This window comes from Marmota monax, unplaced genomic scaffold, assembly GCF_021218885.2.
Source record: "Marmota monax isolate L192 unplaced genomic scaffold, Marmota_monax_Labrador192_F-V1.1 WCK01_AAM20220418_F8-fsc00144, whole genome shotgun sequence".
In the NCBI taxonomy this organism is placed as follows: Eukaryota; Metazoa; Chordata; class Mammalia; order Rodentia; family Sciuridae; genus Marmota; species Marmota monax.
The window spans coordinates 2327511-2342275 of NW_026694618.1; the positions used below are offsets into that span (position 1 = coordinate 2327511).

General features: G+C 38.7%; 1 protein-coding gene across 4 annotated transcripts in view; it reads left to right on the forward strand.

Annotated features, from left to right (window-relative positions):
• Col28a1 (collagen type XXVIII alpha 1 chain) overlaps positions 1–14765 on the forward strand; it is a 164203-nt gene that overhangs the window by 97356 nt on the left and 52082 nt on the right. For all 4 annotated transcript variants that reach the window (XM_046422560.2, XM_046422562.2, XM_046422561.2 and 1 more), the window contains 2 exons: positions 600–668; positions 3059–3127. In XM_046422560.2, the coding sequence (XP_046278516.1) occupies positions 600–668; positions 3059–3127 (138 nt within the window). The remainder of the gene's footprint in view (positions 1–599; positions 669–3058; positions 3128–14765) is intronic.

The following is a 14765-nucleotide window of genomic DNA, read 5'->3' on the forward strand; positions in this document are numbered from 1 at the left end:
ATATATATATATATATATATATATAATATATACACACATACACATACGCATGGAGTTTTATTCAGCCATAAAAAAGTGAAATTATGTCATTTGCAGGAAAACAGATGGAAGTAGAGATCATTCTGTTAAGAAAAAGAAGTCAAACTCAGAAGGTCAAGGGTCGTATGTTTCTTCTCATATGAGAAAGCTAGATCGGAAAAGGAAAAGAAAGATGGGGGTGGATCTCATGAAAATCAAAGGGAGATCAGTAAAGGAAAGGGACCAAAGGGAAAGTGGCGGGATGTGTGTTGGGGAGTGATATTGGCCAGGTTATATTATTATATTTTGTGCATGTATGACTGTGTAACAACAAATCCTATCAGTATGTACAATCATAATGCACCAATAAAAAAATGTGGAACAAAAGAGAAATTAAACAAAAGGAGATAACACATAGAGTCAAAATAGGAAAGCGATGTAGGAGAAACGGGCTCAATATCTTAGTGAAATTCAGGTGTTTATAAAAATGTTTAAATATATTTTTGAAAATGCATATTTAACATGAGATATACCCTAAACATTTTTAAACCAATAACTCACCATTCATTTTGTCTTTTCAGGGAGAGCCTGGAGTTAGAGGCCCTCCAGGTCCTGTCGGGCCTCGGGGAATAGGAACCCAAGGGCCAAAGGTGAGTTCTCAGGTCTGTGCTCTATGTGAGAGTCAGATGCAGGTTGAGCATCCCTAAAAATCTAAAAAGTCAAGAATCTGAAGTGCTCCAACTTCCAAAACTTTTGAACACCAACAGGATAATTCAACATCTGACCTCATGTGATGTGAGGCAGTCAAAACCTCGGCCTAAAATTATGCCCAGCTATATGTATAAAGTGTGTATGAAACATAAATGAGTTTTGTACTTATATTTGGATACCATACACAAAAGGTCTCAGTATACATATGTAAAAAGATCTGAAAAAATTCCCCCAAATCTGAAACACTTCTGGTCCCAAGCATTTCAGATAAGGGATACCCACCCTGTACCTGTGCCATCAATGCCAAACAAGTGAACAGCAACTTCAAAGTACGTGTTTGTGTTGGTGTTGACTTGTTCTTTCCTTGATTACCTATGAAAAGTCTTATTTTTTCACATCATATGAACTTTCAGTAAAATGGACCATTTAAATTTATAAAGCCATGTGCTTCCTCAAAAGAAATTAGAAAGCGGCCTCCCTTAGGTAGTTGCCAAGAGCTCAGAATATTTCTAGGTTTCGTATAGGCTGTGCTCTCATCAAGAAGCACGTCTTTGCTTTGGCCAGAGGTGCTTCAGGTGGCCTTTCAGCAGGTCACTCAGGGGCTCATGTATCTACTGTGTCATATGCCACATTCGCTTGGGCAGAGCCTGGGTGCAAGGATCTAGATTTATTGTCCCCATAGAAGGCGAGAACTTCCTTTGTCCCCTTTGCCCTTATTTTTATGTCTCCTTCTTTTTCTTCTCCAATTTTAAGATAATTCATCCTTTTATTCTTTTAATCCAGTATTTCTCAGTGAGGGAGATTTTGTCCTTCCCCCTGACCTCCAGAAGGACATTTGGGCTGTCACAGCTCGGGGTGCTACTAGAATTTAGTGGGTAGGGCCCAAGAACACTGCTAAATATCCTACGATGAACAGGATGGCTTTTCATAATAATCATCTGATTCAAAATGTCAATATGTTTTCATAGAGTTTGGAAAACTGTTTTGTTTATTCATTTATTTAGGAAATGTTTTTGATTTGTTCAAAAAAATGAGGTGAGAAGTATCAGACATGTTCATAGGGAAAATAGGTATCAATGAACTGTCATCATAGATTCAAATTTCAAATAGATATATGCACACCCCAAATGTACAGAGTGAATGTGAACCCCATGATCAGAAAAAAAGACTTTCTGAGTCAAAGATTTTACTGAGAATCCCAGAATTACCAGGATTGCAATTTATCCCTTATTTGTCTATTAACTCCATGTGGCAGCAAGCTATTTTTGAGCCCTAATAGATCCCTTTATATATAAAGATCCCCTACCATCCCCCACCCCCAGATGTTAAAAATCATTATCTCACTGGGTGATGAGAATATGGATCCACTTATCTCCTTATTGTCATCTTCATTTCTGGTCTTAAATAGTTTTGCAATGAGGAAGTAATCAAATAAAATAAACTTTTTTTCATATTGAAATGAAAAAGACTGACTTATATGGTAATGTATATTAACCCACAATTTATCAGAGTTTGTTCTATTCAATGTTAATATAGGAGTTTCTGAGATAAACAAAGATAATCCCTATTAGGAGACTTCTTTGAACCTTTCATATATGTGCCATATAACAACCTTTCAGTCCAGATCATACTGCACATATGAGGGTAGGTGTAATGCCTAGTGATGTCACAGCCATCTTAATTTGTATAAGTACATTGTGATGTTTGTACAAGAAACAGTCACTATGCATTTGTCAGATCATATCCCCATCCTTAAGGGCTGCATGGCTGTATTAATGGGCACTGGAGATTTCCATGGGGAGGCACATAGTGTTTTCTAATCTGACTCCACCATTAAAGAGTCTTTCCTCAGAAAACATGGGGTCATCTTATGAATATACCCTGGGAAATGCTGCACTTACTTACTATCTCATGTTTTCATAGAAAGTTGAATACGGGCCCACATCAACATTCACTAAACCTTTAGCGCCATATTGAAGCAGAATAACATGTCACAGGTCCCACAGAATCCTGCATCAGTGGTTGTCAGATTTGGTGTGGGGCAGAGGAGCCAAGCAGGGCCTCTCCTTCTGTCTACTCCTCTCAGCTCTGCCTTTACCTCTTTATTTATATTTGGATTACATGTAAGATTTTGTTTGCAAACCATCTGAGTAGCCTAAAAATATTTAGAACAACACTGCTTTAAATAAAATATAAAATAGCTTATGGATAGCAAGAAGCTCCTAATTAGGCTAAAGAAAGAATTTAAGCTGAGGGCAGTAATATTTACAATTTTTTCTCCCTCAATCTTCTTACACTTTATTTTCAGTTTCTCTCCATTTTCTCACAGGGTGATATTGGGCAAAAAGGTTTGCCTGGCCCCCCTGGTCCCCCTGGCTATGGATCACAAGGAATTAAAGTAAGTGAATGTGATTGTGCTGGAATCCTTGCTCAACTCCACAGGGCGATGAGAAGAGGCTGTGGATAATGCAAAATGTGGCTATTATGAAATGGATTTAATGCAAGGTTAGCAGTTAAAATTGCATCTAGTAGTTAGAGAGATCATCCAGAAGTGTAGAAATGGTATAAGCACAATAGTTTCATGGAGGCTTAACATTATCAAATTGGTTGGTGGAAAAATCTGGTGGTTTCTTCTTTGTGGTTTCTGAGCTGAATGGAGACTTCATGCCAGCTCTGTGTTCCCTAGCTCTCACCTTCCTGACCTGTAAGCTTCCTTCCCTGGTTGGGCACTTTCCAGTCTTAGCTATGAATGGAATCACATGGGGGAGCTTTCTGAATAGTATTTATATCCTGCACTAGAAGACTAAAATCTGAATCTCTGGGGGGCTAGCTATTGAGTACTGTTCTTTGTTTGCTTGTTTGCAGTACTGGGGATTGAACTCAGCGTCTCCTGCATACTAGGCAAGCACCTCAGCACTGAGCTACATCCCCAGTCCTTTTCTAAATTTTATTTTGAGACAGGGTCTTTCTGTGTTGTCCAGTCTGGACTCAAACTTATAATCCTCCTGCCTTGGCCTCCTGAGTAACTGGATGGCACATGTGGGCCACTGTACCAGGCTGGCTGCTGTGGTTTTAAAACTCTCTGGGTGATCCTCCTGAGTAGCCTGGGTGAGAATCAGTGCACTGATGGCCTGAGTCTTTGTTACTGGAATTCATGGTCATTTGTATTCTGCTTTATTTCTACTCAGCAACAACAAAAGGCAATCTAGAAAGGGGGTATTGTTAGGGTGTCCATGTCTCAGTAGACAGTTTGATGTCTACATGTTACTAGATAATTTCAAACAATTCCCTTCCTTCTTCTAACATATTGGTTTTGTTTTTTAACCATCCCATTCCCTGTAATAAACTGGCTTTTATTTATTAACATGCAAAACTTTGCGAGTGGGCAATTGAGAATTGATAATTGAGATTGACTCTAAAAAAAAGTAGAAACATTCAAAACAGACTCTTCCAAGTAGCAGAACTTCTTAGTAAGTAGGAGACAGCAGGGGCCTAAGATAATAAATGTGAAAATCCTGTGATGGAATTAAACCACCTACTCCTGTGTAGAGAGAGTGAGCTAAATCAAGAGCAAAACTCACTGAATCTGTGTTAAATCTTACAATTCATCACACAACATCTAGGGTTTCCATGGCAGGTCTTTTAAATAACAGTTGTTCATCTGTCAGACTAAGTATCTAAGCAAACAGCCCGCCGCATGTTGTTGATAGCACACAAGCACTGGAAAATAAAGCAAAAACTCTGCTTCCTATAAACAATAACACTCTCATACTTAATCCTTAAATTCTACAGTTAAAAGAGGTTAATACTTTACATAATGTTTTGTATGAATTTTTATAGAAAACAAACGAGTGTTAGAGCCCCGGGCTTGTTATCAACATGAGCCCAGCTCACATGTGCTTGGAGTTCATGTACCTTTCTACTTCTTTAAATCTGGTGGTAATTTTTTCCCTTCTATTTTCAGGGAACACTTTTATTTATTTATTTTTTAATTCACATTGAAGCACCTTGAGTTGCATTAAGTCAGTCTTCACCAACCATGACTCATTTGGCTGGGGGCCTTTCTTATGCCCTCCAGGTTATGCCATGTTCAGATCTATCCTGAGTGAAACTAGGTCATGAAGCCCAGCATCATAAGGAAAGAAGCAAAGTCAAAACTGCCACATCACATATTCAGAGATGAGAAGCTTTCTCTCCACGTAGGGCTGTGACCTAATGCTACTTGACCAAGGCTGACTCATAAAACCTTTCAAGACCTGTTGGATTACTTGGTGCTGGCTGGCAGCAGGCAGAAGTATTTCCCTCAGGACACCTACCTCATCTCCTGACCCTTGGTTATACCATCACGGCCAAAGGGAGGGAACTAGAAAACAGTTGGCGGCATTGCTCCGAGTCATGTTAAGACTACATAATCAGTGAAAATTCACTCCTTACAATTGTTTGTGGGTGTATTTCCCACAACTTTCCAAAGGCTTTTTGAATCAGAGAGACTTGGTCCTGCTTTTATTCTGCTTAGCAGGCTTTGATGGGAACCTTTGTCGCTGCTAAGCTTTAACATTGGTCTGAACTACACTCTGTCTCTCTGGGCCTTCTGAGCCATGGGGACAAGAGGGGCCAGGGCTCAATCACGGAAGTGATCTGCTTCAGCATGCACCTGACTTTGTTGCTGGAATATTGTTTCTTTAGTTCTGGCATTGCACCCACCCAGCCAACTGACTGAACACCATCTGTGTTAGGCAGGTAGGCTAAGTGCTGACATAAAAGGGTGAGTGAAAAGACATGAACTTAGTCTTTGTGGAATTTACAGTCAGAAGATAATCAATCTTTCCATTCCAGAGAGAATGGAGGGCAACACAATGTGATGAGTAGAGGTCACAGGGAAAGAACCAATGTCAAAACTCTCACATCACATACCCCGTCCTCACAGAGATGAATAAGCTTTCTATCCACTAATCATGGTTCCTACAAGATCCTAGAGACCTCAATAATAATTTTGATCTTAACCTTAAGAGCAATTAAAAGTCAGAGAAGGATCATGTGATTGATTCAGAAATGACTGACACTGGTTACCATCTGTGGAAGGGATGGACATGACTAGAAGGAATGGGGGGATAGAGGGGATCCCCTTCCTATGCCCTTTCCCATTCATTTGATTCTTCATGTGGAAGAGTGTGTTCTTTTGGGATATTTTTCCTCCTGCCTTCCCTGAGACTCTGGGACCATCCAGGTTGCTGCTGTGGCAACCTTGGGTACCATGACAGCATTCCAATGTTTCCTGCAGCCCCTCCTGAGGCCTAGCTGGCTCTGCGTAGCAGAGGACTCCAGCTCCTTGAGGGCCTTAGTGCTTTTCCCCAACCATGAATGTCTGCTGATTGAATGAATGAGTATGGGGATGTGGTCTTTGATCCCCAAATGGCCTTGGCTTTTCAGGTCTGTAGTCTGGGTGAGGAGGTTATATAATGCCACCATCTTGTATCATTGTGAGCCTCCAGTATCCACCACTGCTTTAGAGATAGACACTGGATATGTTTCATCCCATAGATTTTTGGGAGGGAGAAGGGGTGGCATTGTGTCTTAAGGGATTCCTTGATATGCCCACGGAGCTCTTGTGAGGCCAGGAGGGACGTCATAAGACAGTGGGACATTCAGGTGCAAAAGCCAAGTGTGGGCCACCAAGGTTGCTGTTCTCCAGTTCTTCAGTTTCCTTTTCTTCATCTATTCAAGTCAGTTTCAGTGTTCTCTCAGCCCAGACATTCATTCCCCTAGTATTAAGTAAGGATCAGGAGGTCCTTTCATAAATAAGTTTCCTGATACCCCTCCTTAACTTTAAAGAGTTTCTCGGTTAGATTTGTGGACTGGTTTCTCTTATAACTCTTCTTATTCCTGAATTCTTCATTATTGAAAGGATTACCTTCTATACAACCAGTTTCAGTTCTTCCTTCAAGCTTGAGCGTTACTGATCCAACCTTGGGGCATTGATGGTACTTGGCACATCATGAGTCTGGGGCAGAGGATGGGTTGATTATTTTAGGCCTGGCCAGTTTATTATCAGTGTGTAAAAGTCCTCTCCTTGATGAGCTGGGGAATCTGGTCTATGCTGTTTAACAGAAATGTCTCCAAAGCAGACACATAGTCATGATTTCAGTGGTGAAACTGTTCCAGGGCTGGCAGACCAAACTCCAGATCAGCTGGACCCATAAATGTAAGGCAGTTTAGTCGATATGACCTCTGTCTTGCATCTACATTCTGATCTTCATGGTGAAAGAGTCTTAGAGCTGCTCAGACCTTGGTTGGATTCTTTCGAGCTGTATAACCTTGGATAAATCATTTATTTTTGTTCAACATCATCTTTCTTACTTTTAAAACAGGAGTAGGGAGGCCTCATTTACAAGATGCTGTGAAGATAAAATTGTATCAAATGTTGAGTACTCAGTGGTTGTTAACAACATGGGCTATGGAGTCAACAGATTTGAATCATGATTCCTCCACTTTCTGAATACTGCATCTCTGCCTCAGTTTCCACATTGATTAACAAAAGATAATAATAGTACTATCTTCTAAAGTTGTCGTGAGGCACAATAAAAATAAGATAGTATACATAATATACTTAACCTATGGTTATGTATGTAGTAAATCTTCACAGTTATTCACATAATTATCTCTTCCTGCTTTCTTTCCCTTTCTACTAGTTCTTGGAACTTTCTAAGAGGAAGGTTTAGGATTCTAACATTCAAGTGATTTAATATTATTAAACACAATATGCTGGTTTCATTAGCTAGTGTTGTCCTGACTCCAGTGCCACATAATCCTCCAAATATATAATGACTCACATAACAGTCCACCGTGGGTTCCTGGTTGATGGGCAGTTTTCTTACACACAGAATTTCATTGAAACTTGTCTTTCATTTCTCGCTCCTCCCTTAGCTGAGCCTCTTTACTATTTCCACCCTCAGATAGAAAAAGCATGTGTGGAAGGGGCACAACTGCTTCTTAAAAGTCTTGATCAGGAGGAGGCACACATCCATTCAATTTTATTGCATGGCTGCATGGCCATAGTTAATTGCAAGGGATTTTGGGAAAGGTGATCTATGTGCCCAGGATGAAAAGGAATCACCAGTTTGGTAAAGAGCTGGAAATTGCTGCCACACATAATTGAACCCATTTCTAGAAAAGATGGAAAATATAAAGTTATTTGTTGCTCGGAAGTATGTTGGTGCTTCTAGAAGAGAACAGAAAACACGGGTGGGCTCCAAGGCAGCTTCACACACTCTCTCATTCTCCTGATACTGTGGGAAACAGACACCAGAGCTTCTACAGACTGAGTTCAGTCCTACCGTTTCTTTTATCCTATTCTATAAAAGAGAATCCTAGAGCCTTGATCATCTTATTTCAAGCATCATCGGAGCACCTGATGGATTAGAACTTGTCCGAGGAGGCAGACTGAGTGCCAGCCAAAGAGCTGGGGGAGGCTGGAGGTTGGTAGAACCAGGAAACGAAGAGGAAATGCTCATCCATGTCAGTGGCAAAGCCATGGACAGAGGAAGTGGGACGCGTGACATCTGGGAGGAGAGCTGGACTCACAGGATGGGAAGAGATGGCAGACCTCAGGGAGGGCATAAAGATGGAATGAGGAACACAGTGTTGACGTCGACAGACAAGGCCAGCACTCAGGCTCCTGTGGGGAGTCGGGGAATTGTTGGAGGCCTTGGGGATTACTTGGGAGGTCAGCAGCCTTGAAGCCAGCAGGAGTGTGGTGGTGGATGGGTCAGCCCAGTTCATAGAGCCTAACATGGGGAAAGCCTAAAAAGTGGCTTCTCCTGCCAAAGCTCTCTGATTCAGAAATTTAGGATGGAACCCAGACCCTGTAAGATTCTTTACTCACTGTTCAAGATTCATGTAATTTCCTAGGTAGGTTTCTTTTGGTTATCTCACTTGTGCTGAAATATCTGTGTTTATGTTCAGCCCAAGCTCTTTATTGATGAAATCAAGTATTTTTGCTCATTCTGGTGTCCCTTCACCAAAAAGGCTGTTTCAAAGAATGTCAGGAATCTGTAGTGGAAACTTCAAGAGCCCACCTGCCAGCCTCCTGTTTGGCTCCTACCTGTGACCTGATTGCTTTGAATGTGTTTCCAGAATCCATTTGACTAGATTTGTTGTTAGAATGGATCTATTATAGTACAGAAAATTGCCACCCTTAGAGGACAAAGAGAAATGATTTATTCATTGAAAAAACTGACATAAGGGGAAGAAAAGAATTTCACTTATAAAAAGCCAGGAGTAGATTTGATATGTACAGAGTTGCAAATGCCTCAAATACCTGCAGAGAGGTTAAGAACTATTAATTTTTTTTTAGTCTCTAAACTCATAAACCACCATAGATGGTGTTAATATTAGTTGGGGAGAAACATGTATACAGACACATACATTAAATTAGGACTCTTTCTTGTTTGAACTTGGAGTTATTTCCTCCTCTTTTGACTACAAATGAATAACAGCATAAAAAAACAGAAAATAAAGCCAACCTTGGTAATAATATGATCACTGCATTCTATTTGCATATACTTCAGAAATTAAATAGAAATGTTAATTAATGTAGTTAACAGCATAGTAAAGACGATGTGGATGTGCTTATGCTAAAACCATCTTTGAATTAACTTCTGATACTTATCCTTTATTGTAACTTTCAAAACCCACACAAAACACAACAATTCTACATAAAAATAAAAGTCAAAACCCAGAAAGGGGTTGGATTTATAGTAGTTTGGTGTTTTGAGCCTATACCTGCCCCAAACTGATAGTGGTAGGGGAGACTGGCTACAAGACGATCTTGATTATAAATGTCCATAAATGTTTCTTAGGCTCTCTAAATCCCATGCACTGTGTGAAGGCATCCCCATGTTTTTATACATTAAGTTTTAATGTATAAATTTTAATGTATAAACTGAATACAATTATATGGATTATAAAGCAATCCCCAAAAAGCTGCAGTATTCAGAGGCGTCCAGGTGGCTCACATCAGGGAACGTTGGTGTTATTCAGTGGGACTGGCCTGAGACCAAGAGCATTTCCCACTTGCAGGTTCAAACTTGCATTTTCCTTCTGGGCAAAGTTGTTTTTATTCCTTGAAGCCAGTGAGGGAAAAAGATGCTTCTTCCCCTCCCCTCTTCTTCCTTATCTTTCCCCCTTCATTTTCTTTCTTTCTACTTCCTGCATTGGGGGATAGAGTAGAGTGTGTTCCTCTTTCAATCTCATTATTAAATTTTTCCTTTTTAATAGCCAATTCCCCAAATCAGAATTGGAATGAAATCTTGAGACTTTGAACTTAGCCAGACTTGAATTGTCGTTAGTAACAGCTTATCCTTCAAGCTGTTTACTGTGAATAAGGACCCGTGCAATGACCAGTGGCCATAACAGATTTGCTGAGCTTCTATAACACTCCTTACATTGTTGTGAACCTAAAAGGAAAAACAATCTTGAAATCATTTTCCCCCCAAAGTTAATATGGTTCTCTACACCAGGCTTTGTTGTGGTGTCCCAACCCCAAAGGAAAAGTTGAAACAACTACTGACTTAGGAAGAAGACATTATTGTCCAATGCCATGTGCTGATGCTGAATATTTTAAAAAGAGATTGGAAATGTCACCAAAATCTAGAAAATCATATGAAATATTTCACTTGAGTCGTTATATATCAAAGCTACTCATCATGCTATAATAGCACATTATTTAAATTACAATCATTTGGTTTAAACTGCTCTTTCCTTTCCCTCTCCTTCCTCTCTCCTGTCCTCCTATCCATCCACTATCTGTCTAGTATATAAAAGTAGGGACACCATATATATATACTTATTCCTTTACATTCTTGTAACAGCATCCATATAAAACTCAGTTGAATAAAAGACATGATTAGCTAAGCAACTCAGTGAGATCCTGTCTCTAAATAAAATACAAAATAGGGCTAGGGATGTGGCTTAGTGGTCGAGTGCATCTGAGTTCAATCCCTGGTAACCACCTACCCCAAAAGAGACATGGATAAATTAGGTGCTATTACTGTCTTTCTACTCCCTGAATTTCAGTATAAAAATTTATAAAATGCATTTAATTTTTTACCACCAGAAACAATTGTTCAGAAATAATTTTACTAGTATATATTTTCACCCTTTTTCTTTCAAAGTTTAGAGCTCCTAGAAAGAACAAGGACCTTCTTATGCTATCTAAATACCATACATTATTTTATTCAAGGCTCACCATCCTGTGAGGTAGGAAGCCAAACCACAAAGATGGTAAGTAAGACCTCGGAGGTCTGAGTGACCTAGGAAGCCAAGGTAACCCAGAGCTACTGTTTCTCCAAGCTCTCTGAATTACCAGATAATAGGAGCAATCAAGTCAAGGCAGGTTTCAGAGAGAGGAAACATAAATTTGAGCCTTTGAAAAGGAAATGCCACTCAAAATTTTAATCTGCATCTTAAAATTAAAAATTGACACTTCAAGATGTGACATATATATGATGTCTCCCCAGTCCCAACAATGTAAATTAAAAAAAAAAATTCCCTCGTCAATCTAAAATTTTTTTTTATAAAAAGCAATTATTTTTCTGCAAATGCAGTCCCATCAGAATTTAAGGATTGGAGTTAGTGACCTTTTGATTTTTTTGCTAGGTTTACTGAAGTCTCAGTGGGATCTGGCTGGATCTGTAGCTGCATCATGTGAAACTGTAGCAACTGCTGCAATGTCACACATTTCAAAGGCTTAGGGAGTCCTTTCCCAGTTAGCTTGTGGAAGGGTGGACTCCTTTGTAGGCAAGCTTCTGTGACATATCTCTAAGGAGTCTGCAATCCACGCTGGTTTTTATAAACACATGAAGAACATTATGACTGTTGGCTTTTTACGGTTAGCACCTTTCTTTATCCAGTTGCAGAATATGACTTGTCATTTTGAATATAAGAAGTGAGAGAAAGTAAAATAAGTTACCTGTTCAGGGTCAGAGAATCCCCAACAAAAGAAAGATTATGAAGTTTTATGAGTATTTATGACTTAAACTGGCAAGCCATAAAGACAGCTCCATAATAATCTTTCCTTCATCTTATAAAAAATTCTTCAACATCCATTCTTTAGGACTGCTTTTCACTTCCTAGTGAGAATCATGGGCCCAAGGGCAATACCAGAACAGACATCTACCGTGCCCTAAGGATATCCAAAGAGAAGACCAGAGCTCTGAATGAGGAGAAACAGAGGCAGAAAAATATTCCACTTCTGAGATAGAGGGAATTTGAAGGAAAAGGAGAAAGATACATTTTTTGAAAATCTATATATAAACATTTAATATATATGCATTTTGTATATATACATATATGTGTGTATACATATTAAAATAAAATATATTGAACAAATATTTATTAAGTGCCTACTATTTTGCATGCTGACATCCTAGATGTTAGGGAACTTGAGACAGATAAAAGAAACCAAGTTTAAATACACACACACACACACACACACACACATATATATATGTATATATATGTACATACATATATACACAATAAATATATTTTTAAAAATATTTTTCTAGCTGTAGATGGTCACAATACCTTTATTTTGCTTATTTATTTTTATGTGGTGCTGAGGATCGAACCCAGTTCCTCACACGTGCAAGGCAAGAATTCTACCGCTGAGCCACAACCCCAGCCCACACAATACATATTTTTTAAAAGTGGGATTGAACCCAGGGGCACTCTATCACAGAGCTACATCCCCAGTCCTTTTTATTTTTATTGTTTTAAGACAGGGTCTTGCTAAATTTCCAAGTTCAGCCTTGAACTTGTGATTCTCTCATCTTAGTCTCTTGAATTGCTGGGAGTACAGGCATGTCTGCCACACCTGGTACAAGTTTATTTTTGACTATTGCATTTTTTTTACCACACTATCTTACCTCTACTCCATTCTCCTTTGTTCTATTATCTTGTTTTATGGTTTCATAGTACTTTTATTATCTGAAAACATTTGTCTTTATTTACTTGGTTAATTATCTGCTGTCTTCTGATAAAAAGAAACTGTAAGAGCAAGGGTTTTGTTTCTTTCATCCGTCTCTAATTCCCTCACACCTAGAAGGATGTCTGCAATATAGTAGGCACTTAGTAAATATTTGTTCACTGAATGAACAAAGTAGTGAATATGTGAATGGAAATATGGAGGTTACGGGACAGGTGATGACAGAACTTCCCTGTAACCATGCTCTTTGACCCACAAAAAAGATTTATTCATGTATACAATTCAATAATTATTGAATTCTATCAGTAGAGAGAGCCCTAAACTTGTGAAATGATTAATTCTTTTCTAGATTCTAGTTTTTCATAGAATGGGGTTACTTGACTCTTTGGTAGACCTGATTGGCCTAACAGGTAAATATTTACTTAGAAGAGTTGGATTTGGCTTTTTGTATGTGTGTCTTTGTAATCAAATTATCTATTGCTAAAATAGGATGAAAAAACAAACAATTTACTTGTCTGACAGAAATAAACCTGAGGGTATTGTGTGTAGTCGTTCCTTTGTATGTCCAGTGCATTCTGCTCAGTGATAGGGTATGTATTCAGTAAGTTCTTGATTGGTCCTACTTTTAATATAGGTCCTACTTTTAATATAGGTCCAACTCATATTGTCTTAATTAAAGATAGAGGAACCTTAATATATCATTGCCTGTCACTAGATCAGCCAATAATTATGCAATGTTATTACATTTCCCATGATTCTCTTAGGTTAATAAATTAAAAATAAATGAGACATCTGGTGCTATCCACTCGTTAGATTTTCACAACTGTGGTTTTTACCAGGAAGTTTAAGCCTTGGGAATGGACAGATTTTCCTGTGAATTCTTATTTGTAGAGATGATATTTAGAGTAGTACTAACACATTCATTATAATTTATTTTCATTGGCATAGACTGAGCTATTATAAGACTTTTTTTTGGTGTATGCAATTAAGGCTTTAAATGGTTTCAAAGCAGAAAATAGATTTTTAATCCATTGGAATACTAATCTTTTAAAAGTTCTCTAACTGGCTTCTGTTGGTCTTGAAAGAAGTAGCCAATGAATTAATAGTTTCCATTGTGTTTATTGTGCCAGTTTTAGAAAGAAATTAATCTTTCATAGCCCTCGATCTGTCTTTGCTTCTTAAATTACCTTACTATTGTGATTTTTAAAAGTAAGCCATCATATTTGCTTTGTTTCCTGATACGAATGTACTTAAATAATAACATAACATACACATACTCTTTGCTAGGGTCATGAGACAAATAATGTTAATGTGCTTCTCAAAGTAGAATTTGCTTTCATTTTGCATATCAGGAAGACAAGTTAATATACATGTTTACATGTAAATTCATCTGTTCTTTCTGCTTCAAAAAGGAACATTGATTCCACTAGTAAGTATTGGCTAATTGTATGCAATTTTATTTCAAGCAATTCATTTAATAAATTTTTCTTGAACTCATGCAATATAACAGGCTGGGTTCTAGATGCTTGAGGTGATATATCAAAACAAAAGAGGTAAAGATTCCTGACTCCATAGGAATTGAGTTCCATTGGTAATAAGTATAATAAAAATGGAGATTATATAGTATGCTTGAAGATGAGAACTTTTGTAGCAATGACAAGAGCAGGAAAAGGAAGAGGGAAGGGTGTGATGAATCTTTAAATGGATGGCCTTATGACAAGATCCCATTTGAGTGGAGACCTGGAGGAGGCAAGGGACTCTTGTGGATTTCTGGGAAAGAACATCCCAGGAAGAAGAAAGAGCTCCTGAAAAGGCTTTCTAGTGTCAGGAGTGTGCCTGACGTGTTCAAAGAATTGCAGAGAGACCAGCATGGCTGGAGATGAAGTCAGGGAGGTCACAGCAGTGAGGTTGGGGAAGGGCCTGTACCACGGCGACTTGGGAGAGCCTCTGCTTTCCCACAGAGAGGAGTGGGGAGTAGTTTGCTGGGTTTTGACCAACAATGTGATACGGTCTGACTTACTTTTTGAAAGAATGACTATGACTACTGGGC